Below are 17,834 nucleotides of genomic sequence, written 5' to 3'. Positions count from 1 at the left end.
ATTCTCAAATGCTGTTCCATTAATGTGACCGCAAACACGGTTGCGTGCTTTCTCTTGGAAGGCCACTGCCCGCCTCACTGCACAGGATCAATGCCGTCACTTAATGACTAGACATTCAATACTCTGTTACATGCGACTTGCTCCGTATATGATCCGTTTCTCACCCTCTTGTCCAGTCTTCAGATTTTACTTTGACTGTGGGCTTGCATCTGCTTGTGCATAGCCCTCTTCAGCGTGGTTTCGGACTGCTTCCTAAACTATTTCTTTTTTTGACATGGCTATAAGGCAAAGCTGGTGGCATTGTTCTCATCGTGCAGATGAGCCGATGCATATACTGGTGAGGGCCAACTGTCTCTGCTAGGTTTGGTTGCCACTTTCAGATGTTTTTTTCCCTTTCTCCAGCATCGCCCTTTGGCTCACAGGAATCCCCTGCTCTTCTGCCGTGGGAGCTCCAACTTTTGCAACAGGTCAGGCCATAGAGTGTGGACCTGCTAAGCAAACAATGATGGCAAAAATGGTCCCTGCCAAAATCAGGCAACAGTCCAGCATCAGGTGTGGTAATAAGGCTAAACATCAGCTTTAGCTCTCATGCTTCCCATCTTTCTTTTGCAGCCCTAGTGGGAGAGGAATGGAATAAATTTGTTTTCCATGGTCTTCAGAAAGCAGAACTGGGGATGTGGGGGAGTTCCAGTTGTGTGGCTGTGTTTCCCTGTGAACATGGGGGCAAAACTGGAAGCGTGAGACTCACACCACCGATGTCACCACGTTTGTTGGCAGCTGTGTTGCTGCAGATGGCAGCAGCAGCAGGCTGTAGCCCTCTGTGAGCCATAGGTCCAGGAAGATGCTGGTAGTTTCCCAACTACTTCTAGGAGCAGGGGGATGCCGAGGCGGGAGTAATGGGCCTGATTCACAGAGGTGTGATGGCCATGGGTACTTTCTACTTAGTTTTCTCTGCAGATTTTTTCCTTTTATGCAGGGTGTCTCCGTCTAGTCCTTCATGACCATGTGTCCCCCACGACTGGCAGCAAATCCTTCACCCTTCCCCATCTATTTAGATATTCCTTCTCTTCTACCTGGGGTCAGCCTGGGACACCTCCCAGTATCTCTTCCAAGATCAGACATCGCACGGCTTTTTTTGCAGGAGTAGCAAGGACATTTCTTCTCAGCCATGTGGCTGTAGGGAAGAGCAGATTCCCCTCAGGTAACACCTGGTATTTGGTTTACCAAGGGGGAAAGGAGGGGGAAGTATGTTCACTGCATACAAAAAGTCCAGAGGATTTTGTTGCTAAGCTCTGGGTCTTTGTTGAGCCCATGTGGGCAGCAATTTTCAAGTATTTACTGCTTGGCCAAATCTGAGGTAATTTTCTTAAAGGAGGAAGGACATAAAACATTTGTATTAAAAAAAAAAAAAAAAAAGGAGTGGGTAAAGACTCTCAGTTAAGTAATTGGGAGCTTTTTTTATGTCCCCTAATTTTGTCTTTGGAAATAGGTGACTGAATATTTTTTTAAAACCTTCTTGTCAAAACCAAAGTTACTTAGAAATGTTATGCAGTTTTGTGCAGGCTGGTGGGGTTTGGGTGACAAACATTAATTGGGAAGAGGCTTATGCCAGAAAGTATTAGAATGTTACCTGCTAGCATTACTACTGTGATGTACAATATTGCTGGGGTGAGTCTTCACTGTTGGCTTCATCTGGTCGAATAATGCAAAAGTCAGTTGAATAGCAGAGCTGATTAAAAACCAGTCCTGTATGAGACATTTTGCAGAGTTAACTAGATTGGAAAGCCCAGTTGTCCATTTTTTCTGCATTTTACAAAGGAATTGAAATCTTTCCAAAGTGAGTGTGACATACTGGGATAATGTGGAGCATTCTTGTTTGGTAGAATTGTACCATGGTCAGGCAGTTTGCGTATTACATTTGTGGAGGACACCAAGATGAGGGAGACCCACTGGAAGGCAAGTCCATATTTAAAGTAATCTAATAATGGTGGAGGTTCAATCTGGGGGAAAAAAAGTGTGATTTTGTAGAAAGAAGAATTGCATTCGGACATGAAAAATTAGTGATATAAATACACCGTAGGAAGTGGCTGGGCCCTTTGCGGTTCAGCAGCATGAATCTAAGGATTATAGTGGATCACAAGGTGAACATGAGTTAACAGTGAGAGTTTTGTGAATAAGCCAAAATCGTATTCCAAGATGTGTGAGTAGAGGCATAGTCTGTGAGACTCATCAAGATGATCCTTCTGCTGTACTCGGCATCAGTGAGATCTTGATCCGAGTTGGGTCTATAAAGAGCAATGAAAATAGTCAAAGTCGATAAAACATGGCTTGCAAGGAAAGACTGAAGATGTTGTTTTAATAAGAAGGGGAGATAGTTGTGGCATTTAAGTTAGATATTATGGAGAAAGGCACCAAAAAAAAAGAGAATACTTCTGGTGAAACCCATTCAATTTCCTGGAAAGATGGTGGAGTTCGTAAGGCTGAAGATCGTGTCAGGTAAACATCTTTCAGGAGTGATGTGGTTGTAGTTGATCCTGTCTGGAGTTCAGGGGAATTGGCTAGATGATGCCATGTGGTCCTTTCAGGCTTTACAGCTCTCTGATGCCCAAGCATCTTCCCAAAGTGCAAGGCAATGGGAATATAGGCTCTGAGCCTCCTCTTCATGTTTTTGTAGAACTGACTATGCCCATGTGGTTGAGTGTTCATGAGGGTTTGCTCCTACAGAGTTCCCAGCAGCCCTGCAGCCAGACATGTTTGGTTTTGGAGGGACATCATGCCAAAGTTGCTCTAGTCTGGAGGCTCCAGTGGGACATTGTGTGGAGCGTGTGAGTGCTGGGGAGAGTATGGCACTGAGAGAAAGGGAGGTGGGACAGGAGATCAGAAAGCAGTTGGTGTGAGAGGGAAGGTCAGGACGGGTGCTAGGAAAACACCCTTTCAGATATAGTCCATTTCAAGCATTGGAGAGGACCAATGTGTAAGTCAGAGGTGGGAATGATCTAGCAATTCATTCCTCTCTTAAACTTGGAGAGGCGAGGAGTGGTCTCAGCTGCAGCTGCTGTTTGCGGTCTCCTTTAAGCAACACTTCAGTTTATATACCCTGCCTGGGAAAGCCCAAATCTTTCAACCTTAAGGTTTCCAAAACATGTAGCAGCTGGCCAGCCTCAGCCACTCACTGCTGTTGGAGGTGAAGGTCAGAGTTGTTCCTGAACCCTTTTCCCGTTGGAGGAGCGGTGGCAAAGACTCCTGTGGGAAAGACTGTTGAGTCAACCACAGAGTGTGCGGCTACCAGCGAGGCACAGGAAAGCCTCCATGCTATAAAAATAGCCACACTAGGAGCCCTAATATACTTAAGTGCTTATTTTTCCATGTGTGATCTCATGCAAACCAAGCTGCTGGGCAATATGACATAGCAGTTGGCCAAAAATAAAATGTAACTCAATCAAAATGTTTTTTTCTGAAGTTAACCTTTGATAGGTGGAAGGGACAGGTATTCTGTTTTCTCATTTCCGTTAAGGTATTGTTAGAAAAAAAATCCAGGGGGGAAAGACAGATGACGATGGGATTGACACAGCTGCATGATATCCATTTAGTGATGATGGCCACAGGTTAAGGATAGAAATTGTAACTGTCTTGCACGGGAAAGCTATGCCTACAATACAGTGAGAAAATATACATGGGATTTCCATAGATGCTTCTTCAGCTCATTTAATTGAATTAAGTTTTGGTGGACATTTGATGCTGCAAAAGAAGGTACAGACGATAGCATTTGAAGCTGACGCTCATGAAGGAGACCCAGTACCAACAGCCTTGGGACAAGGTGCTCAAATCCCTGCTGATAAGCCTCAGAAAAATGTCTTTAGAGGCCTTTGGACGTTCATTTTCCTTCACTGTTTGATGCTTGGCCTATTAGTTGATTGTTATTTTGGTCAGTTGTGTAGGTTTGTGTTGTAGAAGATGGGCTGAAAGCATGAGAACCCTTTGGCAAAAGCCATTGAATGCCTGGAAGGTTTGACCGCTGTCCTGCCAGGGCTAGCATTACAGCCTTCAGGTGCCTGAAGGCCAGAAGCGTGCCTTACTAATCCCTTGCCAGTGGAGCAACAGGCAGACCTGAGGAGTAGATTGCTTTCCTCCAGCCTAGAAAATTAGGAAAAAAAAATTTGTTGTAAGGTTTGTGCTTTGTAAGCATGTGCATCTCAAGGCAAAGCTCTGGATACAAACAGGCAGATTTGGGGCATTGTTTCTTTTCCTAGCTATTAACATCAGTTTTAACGATTTCAGGTTTTGTCTCTGTAACAGCAAAAGCCAGGGGAGAAAATTCCAGACATCACCATCTTGTCATTATGCTTTTCCTGCAGGGCCTCTGACCTGTTCCTGCTGGACACACGGGCAGTGTGGGCCTCAGAGGAGGGCTGGCTGGAGTTTGATGTCACTGCCACCAGTAACATGTGGGTGATGAACCCTCAGCACAACATGGGACTGCAGCTGAGCGTGGTGACGCGGGATGGTAGGTCACAGGCCAGTTGATGCAAGTCACCTTACGAGTCTCTTGGATGCTGTCTAGAAGTGATACTAACAGAGTCCAGTTGTGATGTGGGGGGTAAGCACCCTGCCCTTGTAGGCAGCTGTAGCCAACACCATGAGCAAGGAATCTGAGAGCATAGTTTGAGGGCTGTCACTTCTTGGCTGTCCCACGATGGACATGTCTTTCCCCATGGGTGAAGTCAGATGTTTCTGAATGGTACCAGTGTGAGCTGGTGGAGGCAGGCAGAGATAGGGCCCCAGTTCCTGGGTTGGAGGCGGAATGGGGCATGGAGCTGGGATGCCAGGTGGGGTGAGGTTTAGGGGTGAGAGGAAGAGAAGAGGGCAGGTATATGGGTATGCACCTCCCCGTGTGGGCTTATGGCAGCCCTCCTGACTGCTGTGGCTGCCGTCGCTACTCAGATCTCATCAAAGCTGGGGTGGGAACCCTGCGCTACAGAAATGATCCAGTTGCTGGGTGGGACTGGTCCCTCTGCGGGCGGCTGCAATGGTAGCATTTCACAGCCCACAGAAACCGTGAAAGGTGGAGAAGGAGGGAAGGCACTGCAAAAGAGCATGAAAATGAGTGTTGGAAGATAAGCAGTGGGAAAGGAAAGGAAAGGCAGAAGATGACCAAAAAGATGACAGTGACATCTGCCCTCTGTAGGAACCCATCTCCAACCTTATATTTTCTTCTTATCCCTTCATGCTGGAGTTTGGTACACCTGTCGGGTCAAGTGAGACCAGAGGGGCTGTCCACTGTTCTCCCTGAGGAAATGTTAGTGCCAGCCTCCACCTCCCCAAATGGGCTGAGCCCATCCCTGTGCTCCTGACAAAAGCATGCTATCTCTTTGCTATCTGCTTTCCCTAGGAATCTCCTAATCCTGTCTCTGCCTCTTGTGTTTCGTGGGCAGCAGAACTAATTTCATGACACATGTGGGCTTTGTGTTTTATATACATATCTGTATACCTCTTCAATGCCTAAACCGGCGTAGAGATGCCATAGGGGTACCAAAGAGCCAGGTGCTGTGGTGGAGCCTCTTGTCTAGGATGGATGGGCTGCTGTTGTAAAAGTGTCTACAGGTCATGGTGGCAGGAGGGGAATGTTTAGTGATTAAAGAAGAAGAGTGTGAGCAAAAAGAAAGGAAACACTGCTTATGGGGATGCCACGATGGTGGAAGGAGTAATCCAATTGCACCATTTCTCTGACACTCATTTTTCTGTTTGATTTGAAGGTTTCAGTGTAAATCCTAGAGAAGCAGGCCTTATAGGCCGAGATGGCCCTTATGACAAACAGCCTTTCATGGTGGCCTTCTTCAAAGTGAGCGAAGTTCACGTACGGACCACTAGATCAGCAACGAGCAGGCGCAGGCAGCAGAGTCGAAACCGCTCCACCCAGGCTCAGGATGTTTCCAGGGTGTCTAGTATCACAGGTAATCAAACAACACAGGTAAACAAGCAACACAAGCTGGGACGACTTCATGTGATGTTTCTATTTGCTGTGGAGTGCAGAAGCAAGAAGGGAGATGTGAGGTGGTGTGCTCTTCCTTGGGGGAACAGGTTCCATCTGCAATGGGATGGAAGAGAGGGTCTCGCATAATGAGACTTACAGGAAGTTCTCTTGAATCCAGAGTGGAGTCCAGACATTGAATTCAGAGGAGTGAAGCATTATAACCCCAGCTCTTGTGCTTGTAGGTTGCTTGCGACACAGTATTTGCCTAGAATTATGCCATGTGAAACGCAGCATTTAAAAGATTCCATATCTGTGTACACTGAGATTTGTGGTATGCACATATTATGCATTTTCAGCAGAGTCCTTTTGGTTTCCTTTGGAAAAACCCTGATAGAACAGCACAAGATCCCTTTTTTTTTTCCTCCTTGTGAGAAAGCAAGTGTGTACACAAAGTGCATATCCAGGCAGGCAAAGAGGCTGGCCTGTTTGCTGTGGAAATGTTGCAGGTGTCATACAGCAGCTTTGTGACTGCTCTTGTGGGCTGGTGGGACAGGACAATAACTCTGGGATTTTATCAAAAATTGAGTGTCCTGTCTTCTGAGTCTTTTCTGTGTTTTCCTGCCACTCTTCCCTGCATCACAGTGCTACAAGCCCTTCCTTCACTGAGTACCTTCTTTCCTCTCAAACATTTCAGCCCATTCCAAGTTACTTGATTAATTTGATTATGCTGCCCCCTTCATTTCCAATAGGATCCCTGCTTTTCCTGTGTCTAGAAATGAGTATACCCCAAGGAAGAGAGGTGGCTGTATTTTGTAGTCTATTTCCAGATGAGATGGGCTGGGGAGATGAGCCAGCGCTGCTGAGACTTAACCAGTGTGAATCCATAGGCAGGTCCCCTGCTCTTGCACGCTCAGGTTGTGGCCACGCTGCACCCAAGGTGGCCCCATGCTGGCCGTGGCACTGAGAGCCTGCAAGGAGCCAGAGGCAGGTTGGGAGCCCCTCCAGGTCTGGTGGCCAGGCTTTGGGCATGGCTATATGCTGATGCAGCCCTGTTGTTCCAGCCTGGTGTGGTGAACGGACTTGCCCTTTGGGCTAGTGCGTGCCAGCAGCAGTTGGCCACTAATGGCTGTTGTATGTCCTCGTGGTGCACACTGCGTTGCGGCTGTGGGTTCCCATGCTATGCCATGCAAGTGCCGGACTCAGCTGGGTGTGAAGTGTCACTTCACGGATTTTAAGGGCAGGAGGAGTGACTTGGTCCTACAGCCTGATGTCCCTGAGGGAGGCTGGCCAGTGCCAGTGTGGCATTGCTGGAGGAGTTATCATCTAATCTGATGTGAGAGCCCTCTGTCAGCTCCACAGGTGGGTCATCTGTTGGTCCCAATTGCTGAGACTCGCTTTGGTCCTGGTTTTCCTTGGGGTCTTCAAGCTGCAGTTTGAAAGGCAGGCATCACGGCTGCTCACTGGGTTACTTTCCCATGTGATGGGCTTGCCAAGGGCATAGGTAGTTTATTCATCTGGGCACTATAAGCAATAAGCCCAACTATTACGCAGGCAACGTGCAATTCTCCCCCACAGGTGGGCTCAACTGCTGGGCTCCCTTTATCACAAAGGCCAATTTTTTAATCCATTGACAGCACTTTGGGAAAGTTACTTGCTGCATTGCTGTTTTGTGGTGCTGGTAGCAGAGTCAGAATAGGCTCCAAATTTCTGCCTAGCTCCACAAGCTTTGCAGTGCTAAAAACAAATTTTCACTACTATTAAATCAGGCAATGTGACTCAAAGGTCCAGAGGGAGCAGATATATTGGGCAAAAAGGGCCATTTTTACGTTGCTGCTTTCTTGACTACACCACACATCAGGTCGTAAAATTATAAAATGACAAAAACGGAAAAAATAGCTGGTCATTCTGTGGTCTCAAGGGTTTTTTTGAGCTCTTCTAGCTCAAAGGCAGCTTTAATTTAAAACCTGGAATTTGGCAGTTCAGTAGTCAACAAGGTATAGTTGGGCCTCTGTGGATTTAAGGCAGGGGAAAGGAGGGGAATTTAAAGTTAAGATGTATGTTTGGTTGGTTTCTGTGTTTAGAAAAGAGAGCCTACATCAGCTTATTTTCCTTTCTAAGTGTGACACTCTCAGACTCTGTTCTCCTTAAGAAGTGGTTGATTTAATAGCCCAGGAGGCACCAATGACCGATAAGCATTTTTAGCATTAAAGAAATCACAGAGTTTTTTTCTTTTCAGTTGTGTATGTTCCTACATCCATGCCCTGATGATGCATGGCAGGGCTGGGGAGGCATTCACCCCAAGATGAAGCAGGAGGTGAGCCTAGGGGTTACCCTGAAGGCTGCCCTGATCTTCTGAGGGGTACCCTGATGCATCTGGACCCACTTTGGGTCCAGAAACGGGATGCTGTGGTCCCCTCCCATGCAGCTCCCTGCTTGCACGTCTTTGTTTCTTGCTGTACCTTACATCTTCTCAGGTTTTTGGTCTGTGCTCTTCCCCCAAGACAGGATTGCTGCTGCCTGTCAGGGCTGAAGGGCAGTTTCTCTCCTGGATAGCAAGGCAGCTGGCTGATGTTTATGTTTTTTTGTAGTTTGAACCTTCCTTCCTCTACATTAGTGAATACACAGGGTTTTCTTTCTTCAATCCAAAAATGAACCACTTTCCCAAAAGATGCTGTGAGTTAGGTTGGGGCAGTATGTTTAAAAAGGCCCCATTTACTAACTAAATATGGAAAGCATTTCAAGTCCTGCAGTTCAGAGCACATGAAGTGTGCTGCTGGGCTGGTACTGGATCTGGTGAGGCGGGGGGTTACGGGAAGGCATGCTGCTATGTGTGGGACTGAGACCCCGCTGTGCTCCCTTCGATGTGCAGTTGTCCTGCAGTCAGTACCAACTGCTCAGATCCTAAGGTTATGGCTGTGGCATAAGAATCTCAATGGTCTGTATTTTTTTGCCAGGAATGCTCATTTCCCTGATTATAAACATGTAATTATTATAACTGGCCTATATAAAGCAGAACTGAGTAATCCCCGTGGTTATAAACTGCTTTGACATAGAGTCCTGCGTCAATGCGTTCCTGTAGCCAAACTCTGTTCTTCTGCAGAAGGAGGATGAGCATGGAGAAAATGACGTATTTTCATCTGTTGAGGCAGAAAATCATACACCAGCTCTGGCCCAGGACAGGGGGGAGCCAGGTGGATGGGAGGAGCACACAGGTGTTTCTCTGCAAGATCTGGAGGCCTCGCTCAGCTGTGTCTTGCGGTGGGTTTGGCTCGTACTCTCAGACTCCAGTCTGACCCTCTAGCTAACATGAAGAGATGAGGACACTCCAGTGTAACAGGTGGTGACCCTCGAGCCTAAGGACTTTACTGCCATCCAGCCAGCTCCTCTGTGGGTTACGGTTTCTGTATGGGGCTATCTCCTTGCCCAGGGGCCATTACCCTCCTCTTCTGCGAGCCAGCCTTCAGGCACAGGCGTTCCTGTCAGCCCCTCCTTATGGCGTGAGTTGCGTTTAAACATCTGACTTCAGGCTGCATTTGCTGCTCTAAGTGAAACTCACGCAACACCCCTTGCTGTGTCCTTCTCTTTAGCCACTCCAGGGCATTCAGCACAGGTGTGAGGTGCTCATGAGAAATGGAGGGGCCCTCCAAGTGGCCTTTTCATCCAGCAGACATCCACAGCACCAGGCAGATTTCTGACATGTACGGGAACCAAATACCACAAAGGACAGCATGCACAAACACTGAAGGCAAATAAGGCCGAATGCTTTCATGGTGGCAAGGGTCTTGTTAATAAACATTGTTATCTCACAGTCAATCTTCCCTTTAGCAGAGCATCCGAGTGGCGTGGCCGGCATTTCTGTCTGTGCCTTCAACATGTGTGTCCACGTCAGCCCGGTATCTCCCCTTCTTCCCACCCAAGCAGATCTCTTTCATGTGAAGTGGGCTGTTATTAACTGCGTGATCAGTTTACACCAGCTTTATCCGGACAAATCACCAAAAAGTCAAACACCAAGAAGAAGGGGGCTGGCCTTGGAGACCTCTGTCAAAGCTATTTTGAATCACAAAAGCAATTAATTACCGTGTGGAGTTTGGTAAGCTGGCACCTTGGGAGCAGCAAGGGTGTTCTCAGACGTATCAACCTCGGTAAATATTTAGATATTCTTTGCCAGCACTTAACGTGGGAGAGGTTATAGGAAATCTAAGGTGGGTGCAGAAGTATCTGTAGGAGGAAGACCATTAGGGTCAGGCTATTCTCTCTCCCCTTTGAGCAACACACATGCCAGCGTCCAGTCTTAAGAGAAACATCTGTGCTCGCAGAAAGTCAGGCTTGGGTTCTGGTGAAGGCAGACAGCGTTCAGTGCAAACAAGCCCGCAGAGACAAGCTGTCTTAACTGTGCTGTTTTAACTGCACTGCCCTGAAAGTTATTTTTAAGTGCAGAACTAGGGGTTTGGGGTTTTTTTAAATCTGTTTTAGACAAAATAGTTTGCAGGATGATTCAGTGCAGTGTCTTGTAAATGCCAAGCTAGTGTTTCTGAATTGGTACATTCGGGGCGGGGGAAAAGAGACAATTTTGCTAAATCCACAATGAGCCTATAGGAGCTCCCAAAGCAGCTCCCTAAACTCACAGAGATTTTGGACGTCTCTGGCAAACAATCCTTGCAAATCACATCGTGCCAGTGTAAGCTGGCCTCACGGCAGTTGTTTGCAGCATCCCTCCGCTGGAGACTGCCTCCTCTCGGCTCTCCTGGCTCCTGCTGCAGGGCTGGTGGGAAGGGACACGTATCCTGTTGCCTTGGGGCAGCTACACTGCGAGCTACCTACAACGGCAATTCAGGCTAAAACAGCTGAGCATGCTGAACCGGGGTAGCTGGTACTGCTTTCCAGGCTTTTAAGAAAATGTGGGGTGGAGGTCCCCTCGAGTAGCTCTGAGCTTTAGCTTGCCACCAAAACCCCTTTACTGCGCGGGTTCTTCTTTTTTCAGGCCCATAACTGGATGTATGTTCAATGGACATGGCTCTAGGGCATGTGCCAAGCCCCAGGCTGTAGGGAATGGGTAGTTGTTAGGCGTATCTGTGTTGCTGCGGGGTTTTTCCCAATTCAGAAAGCCAGTGGTAAGGGTTGATAAAGATTGTAAGATCCCTAAAGCAGGGCTGAAGTAGATTCTGTAAAGCAGACACGGTGGGCAAACGTAACAAGAGAGGGCGGGGGAGCTTGGGGTGAGCATTACGCAGGGGAGAGTGCGAATCCTGGGAGAAGGGATGTTTTAATATGTTGACATTTAAGAAAGCAAAGGCCACGTTTGGGCGAGTGAGGAGGTAGAGCCGTCTGTGTCTACCTGGTGCGGAGAGTAGCCCCCGCTCAGTGCGGAGTGTGACTCGGGTGACTCCAACCAGTGAGCTGAGGCACAGTCTTGGGGGCCAATTTCAGGCAGTGTGAGAGAGGACACGTTCATAACATGTTCTGCTTCATGTAGCTTGTTAAGCAGCTCTTTTTTTTTTTTTTTTTTTTTGACTCTGTGTTTTCTTAAACTTGTGATTGCTCGCAGCCTTCCTTCCCACTCCTGTTTTCTCTGCCTCCCTTGCCTTCTCCCCTTTCCTGTAGCCGATTTGGGTAAGTTGTAGCTGGATTTGGAACATAGCATCATTCTGCCCACTCGGTTGTGAATAGAGCAACTCCACTGCAACTCCCTGTCCAATACAGATGGTTTTCCCCTAAGCAAACAATGTATTTCCCATTGAAGAACAATGAAGTTGTGTTGTCAGGTACTTAAACGAAAGCCTTTGATCACTAGAAGTATCTTCTGCTCATATTTTTCCGTTGTTACGACCAGATCATTTAGCAACATCTCATGCTAGAAATTTGCTCCTGGGCTGAGCCAGAGACCAAAAAGCTTCATCTGAAAAAACCCCACCACACCCTGGTTTCTACTGGGTATGTCTGGTTTGAAAATGGAAAGCTTGAATAGAGGCTCGCCTCCGTGCTTGCTACCAAGGGTGCCTGAGAGCGAATGTTTATGCTGCAGCAGGCTGTTAACCAGCTCTGCTCACCTGATTAAATTTGTGATTGAAGTGAAGCTATTGAAAGTCTGAAATGCAATCCTTAAAAGTTTTAAACCCACACTGCTTCTAAAAACAACTCTCTATAATCTTTGGTGGTTTGGAGGCTGGATTTGAGGTGTAGGGTTTTTTCAGACCTTGGTGTTAACTGTACCCAGCTGTAATGCTGTGCTGCCCTTAATGTCAGTTGGATGTGCTTTTAGTATTATAGTTTTTCTTCTGAATAAATATTTGCATTTGTAGTTCCCAAACTGAGGGGGGTGGGGTGGGGGTGGGGGGGAAGAAAGGCTTATTCAGAGCCAAGGAAAAAGTCACTAAAAATATTTTTTTATCCCAGCTGCCGCATTTGGGGAATGCTAAGCTGGGAGGGTGCCTTTCAAGCTGTGTTTGGGGTGCTGAGGCGCTGGTTACCCCAAAGGTCCGGGGCAGCAGGAGGCAGGCACATCAGCGCGTGGCATCTGCCTGCGGATAGAAATGCCTTTACTTGCAAATGAGGGGTGGGAGAGGAGAGGGGCCCGCTGTGTGGGTAAGGCACCAGAGGAAAACACGGCCAGTCTGGGTCCAGCTCCGGGAGAAGTGCACAAGTGTCACTGCATGGATGGGGACCCGGGCTCCCACGTCGCTCAGCTGAATTGCCACCATCTCTTCCTCTTGTGCTTCCCGTCAGGTGTGAAGCGCGGGTTCGGCGGCCGCAGCCGGTGGCCAAGCGGCCCCTCTGCAAAGGTGGTTTCTGTGGCTGCTGCGCTGGGGTCCGGCAGCTGCCTGAGGTGTGACAAAACCAGCCACCACCCATCAAGGCTGGATTTGTGCAGCCACCCGAGGGTGAAAGGCCCCTCTGTCATGGCCCAGCTCCTCCGCTCGCTGCGGTTCCAGGTGTTCGCATGCAGAGCTGCCTCTCTTTCCAAATATAAATGGGAAATTCCACTCGCTGTCAAAAGCTGCATTTTGTAGGGCCATCGGGAGCAGCCCCTGCGTGGCTGAAACATCCTCGTACATTGCGTCGCAGCAAGGGGGAAGGTCTCTGGTCAGGGCTTTGCAGCCAGTGCCCCCACTCTTCTGGGCAGGATTGGCACTACGGAGCACATTAACGGTGAGACGGTGTCAAATCCTGTGTCATCTGCAGATAAGCGGGTTATGGGAAGGCAGAACTTGTTGTTCAGAGCTTGGCTGTTGGAGGTGGTGCATGGAGCCACGTGTGATGGCTGGGGGTAAGGAGCAGAGAGGGATGGGGACATGGCTTCACTGCATATGGGATGTCCTAGCTGTTTAAGGACTTCCAGGGACACAAGGCAATGAGTAACCTTCCCAGTGTTGCAGTTCTCTCGGCGTTACGTGTTTTAAGCTTACCACCTAGGGCAGCGCACGCAGGAAACTGGCCAAGGGAGCAGGGTGAGTTTGAGCACCCAGCAGGGATGTAGCCTGTGCTGGGCTGAAGAAGTAGATTTATTTTTAAGAAGTCATTTTAGTGGAGGTGCTTTACAAGCACCGCTTGTCAAAGGCAGCTGAACTGTTACTTGGGTGCCTCCATTTCCACAGGCATCTTAAAAGCTTCATCCCTCCTTTGGATGCCCCTCAACACCCTTATCCTTTTGGCTACTGAGGGAGCTTGCCATCGTTGTTTCTTGCTTCTGAGGCTGCAGCATGCACACATCTGGATAGCTGTGCCCTCCAGCGATGCTCTGCCTGTTTTACTTTCTAAATTTGTTTTGTTCTTTTTCTTTTAACAGATTACAACAGCAGTGATTTAAAAACAGCATGCAGAAAGCATGAACTTTATGTTAGCTTCCAAGACTTGGGATGGCAGGTGTGTGATGTTTCTCTCTGGGTAAACGAGACATTTTGTTATGAAATGTTATCTAAACAGTGTCACGGTAATTCCACTCGAGGCTGCCATTATGCTTTAAAATGTCCCTTGTTCCTCCTCACTAAAACCAGTCACAGGGAAGGGCAAATAAATATTGATAGTTGTGACATTTGATAAGATCCAGAGGAAGCTTGATACTTTTATGAGATTCAACTATACAGTCATTCTCTGTCACTCATTGGAGTCACAGTACGGGCAAGGGCTCATATCTGTGTACCTCTAATGATAAGGTAAAACATCTGATTTAAGCAGTGATTTTAACCAAATCTTTTTTTTTTTCCAGTGATCAGCCTAATTTTAACCTTGGCCATTGTGTTGAAATTCTCCACCCCTGCCCCAGAATTAGCACTGGCTGCTCTAGGTGGATGGAAGACTAGGTTTAGTTGTAACACCATGAGGCTAGAGAGTTGCTTAGAGTAAATTACTTAGGACCAACCCGTAGTGTCATCAAACATCAAGTTTCAAAGAGTACCCTCATCTTCTCCTTGTTAAATTTGTTTTTATTCTTTTGTTCAGCACTTTAGTGAGGGAGGTCCCATTTCTGTCCATTAATGTTTTTACCAGATTATAATTCAGGATGCCAGGGCTGCACCCGCTGTTTCTGGAATACGCTGCACATGAAAGTCCTCTCCCAGCTGATGGGGCAGCAGCATTTTTTTGTAGCTTATGTCAACTCCAGCCCATGAGCCACAACTGGCTGCATGCTGACTCCGTTCCCCAGTAAACTTGTTAGTGGCTTTTCTTTTTCACTTGTGCAATCTTTCCACCTCTTCCTTAGCTCACTTGCCCTGCTTCCACGCAGGAAGCATATTCCAGTTGTGATGTTCACGGTCTCGAAGGCACTGCCTTCACCTTTCTAGTTACAGAAAGGTAAGATGATGCCAGAGGAAGGCCACAGGGCAGCAGGGCTCTTTCCAGGAGTCAGAATCCAGATCCTGTTTGTAGGGAGATGATGGAGGCAGGGCAGCAGCCCTCTGTAGTTGCTGGGCACTGCTATCTCCTTCAGAACATCCATACATTTTTTTAGCATCAATTTTATTTAGCAGAGTGTTTCCTTTATACTGCATTAAACCACAAATTTAACGACACGGTCTGTACTGGCTTCTGTAGCAGGAGAGTGACTGTCTTATGAAAAGCCACTGAGTTTACCAGGAGCAAATTATGGGTGAGCTAGTCGGTAAAATGAAGGGGTGGTTTTGCTGTGCCCAGGTATCCCCACATTAGCAATCAGCAAACTGGGCTAGCAAAGCTGCAGCAACAGCCTCTGGCTGCTCAAGCCTGCTGTAGCGAAATTCAAGGTAACCCAGGTCATGGTCAGGTAAAGGGGAAATCATCTTAAGAATTACGTGCCTGTGAAGCGTACCAGTACATCCTCCTGCAGCGTGGCCTGCAGAGCCTCACACTAAGGGAGGCAGAATAGCTCCTGCTAATTGGTGATGCTTTTAATTTACCTTTGGCTCTTTCGTGTCAGTAGGAGAGAAGCTGTAATTTTTTTATTAGCCTTTTGGTGAAGAGTCACCTTCTTCCGTAGTGTGGCACTCAGATTGCCACTGCGGCCACCTGCTTGCACATACAGCCCAGGCTGGCTGTCCTGCCCCTCTTGTAGGAGTCTGGATGAGTTAAGAAGCTGTTCTGCAGCTAAAGCTTCCCACAGTGGCCTTAGCAGACTGGCGTCCCAGCGTAAGTGTGTATAAGGTAGACTGTCTGCAAGGCACGACACCAGTGTTTTATGTTCTGTTCTGGAGCTCCCTGGTTGAAGTGTGTGTGTGTGTTTGTGCACACACACACACATAAATGATTTTCTCCCAGAGGGGACACCAGCTGAGGCTGTGACTCAACCTAGGAAAGGTGGTTCAGCCAGAGGGCCGAACCTGCAGGAAACAGTGGAACATAAAGTCATCCAAACCACAATCCCCAGCAAGAGTTCTAGGAATAAGTCTTTTAGTAGTTCATGGCAGTTAAGCTGTGCATAGATATGCACCGTTCTTTGGACATTAAAATCTGTGTGTCCATGGAAAAGTCACGGCTCACAAAAAAAAAAACCCAACCCACCAAACCCTAACAGTTTCAGTGAAACATATTTTTCACCCTCAAGAAAAAAAGTTAGTGGAAAATTTTCAGCTGCTTTTAATTGCATGCAGTTGTCTGTACAAGTTGGCAGCTTTTTAATTTGAATCACGTTCTGTTTGTTTCTTAAAAAGGACTGGATAATCGCTCCAAAGGGCTATGCAGCCAACTACTGTGATGGGGAGTGCTCATTCCCACTCAACGCCCATATGAACGCAACCAATCATGCCATTGTACAAACTCTGGTAAGTCTCCAGAAAACTCAGTGCCAAAGCAATAGGTGAATTTGTAAACGAGTTACCATTGTCTCAGTTGTGTTTTCTTTTTGACAAACAGGTTCATCTTATGAATCCCGATTATGTTCCCAAACCATGCTGTGCACCTACCAAACTAAATGCCATATCTGTTCTTTATTTTGATGATAATTCTAACGTAATCTTGAAGAAATACAGGAATATGGTAGTAAGAGCTTGTGGATGTCACTGACGAACAGTCTTCACATGGACTCTGTGATTCTACCATGAACTTTCATACTACCTTCCGTGCTTTTATGAACTACCTGACCTTGGAGGAAAAAAAAAAAAAACCACGATGAACCACCTTTTAGAATACCACGTATGTGCCTTGTGGGAGGAAGGGGTGTGGGGACCACACGCTGGGGTGCGTGGACTGACCCTGCGCCATAGCGGCTGCTCAGCTCTGCAGAGCCGGGGTGCACAAAGCAGCGATATGCCCACACACGCTTTATTTGGCTGGGATGGTCTTTATCTCGCATAGCAGTTTGGCTTTCATCAGTTGCTTGGATGTGTGCTACAGTTTTACCAGATGGGCACCCAACACCCAAAACAAGTGAGGTTTTTTGTGGGGGGGAAGGCAAGGGGAGAGACAGGGAAGCTAGAGTAAAGACTCAGAGCATACATCTTGTACAAGGTAATTCTTAAGGAGAGGAATTGCCTTTTGTCTAGAAGGACCAGTTACTACACCTAGACTGTTCGTCTCCTCCTGAAATCTGCCATGGCAGTAAGCATCTTAAATTGTGCCAAAGCAAATGCTTCAGGGCTCTTATTGTCCAAGCACAGTTTAAGTCTGATCCTGCAGGTGTACGAGGGCTTGGCTGCACCCTGTGTGAGAAACACTAGTGTGAACTCGGGCCCTGGCTGGTCTCTCCCATTCACTATTTGACTGAGCAATAGAACTTCACACACTTGTTCTTACGCAACTTCCTTCCACTGCCCACGCGGAGCTGCCTCCTCTACTACCGCTTGCCCAGGAAGGAAGTCGGGATGCTTCTACAGCTGTAATTCAGACGTAAAAGTTTAGGGGCCATTCATTCTCTAGTGGGACAATTTATTTACAGGAAGACAGAATGCCAACAAGATACGCAAGTCTTTGGCCAACCTTTCCCATTCAATTCACGCAACTAACAAACTGATATAAAGGATACATTCACACTGTAGCCACGGTTTGTCTAGCAGAAGCTAATAGCAAATTGTTTTGATCCATATTAAACTTGTATTAAATGCACTTACCTCTAATTCTTGCATTTAAAAGGCTTCTTGTAAATACAAGCTATAATTTATTGCACTTGTCACTGTATATTCATTGTTCTGTACCATTTATAGAAAGACTGCTTTTTTAAAAAGTTTTTTATTTAGAAAAGTCTCAGTGTAAACAATTGTACCACTTCGATTTTATACAAGAAACTCATGAGATTGTGCTTCACTAGAAAGTTGTTAAAAACGTAATAATAAAGGCTTCCTTTAAGGCAGAAGTATATACATCGACCTAATACATCTGCCAGTACAACACTTAGCTTTCACTGTGGCTTTTTCACCATGACACATTTTTTGATTGAACAGAACCAAAAGTTCTGGAC

At 47.0% G+C, this 17,834-nt stretch overlaps 1 protein-coding gene across 1 annotated transcript in view; it reads left to right on the top strand.

Moving 5' to 3' along the window:
* Nucleotides 1-17,766, top strand: part of BMP6 (bone morphogenetic protein 6) — a 93,122-nt gene extending 75,356 nt beyond the window's left edge. Inside the window, exons 3-7 of the mRNA XM_040586478.1 lie at nucleotides 4,356-4,504; nucleotides 5,754-5,951; nucleotides 13,755-13,831; nucleotides 16,093-16,203; nucleotides 16,295-17,766. Coding sequence (XP_040442412.1) covers nucleotides 4,356-4,504; nucleotides 5,754-5,951; nucleotides 13,755-13,831; nucleotides 16,093-16,203; nucleotides 16,295-16,444 — 685 coding nt within the window. The 3' untranslated portion in view covers nucleotides 16,445-17,766. The remainder of the gene's footprint in view (nucleotides 1-4,355; nucleotides 4,505-5,753; nucleotides 5,952-13,754; nucleotides 13,832-16,092; nucleotides 16,204-16,294) is intronic.
* Nucleotides 17,767-17,834: the final 68 nt, after the last annotated feature.

Source organism: Falco naumanni, chromosome 3 (genome assembly GCF_017639655.2).
Source record: "Falco naumanni isolate bFalNau1 chromosome 3, bFalNau1.pat, whole genome shotgun sequence".
NCBI classification, from domain to species: domain Eukaryota; kingdom Metazoa; phylum Chordata; class Aves; order Falconiformes; family Falconidae; genus Falco; species Falco naumanni.
This window is presented reverse-complemented; position numbering and strand designations above follow the sequence as displayed.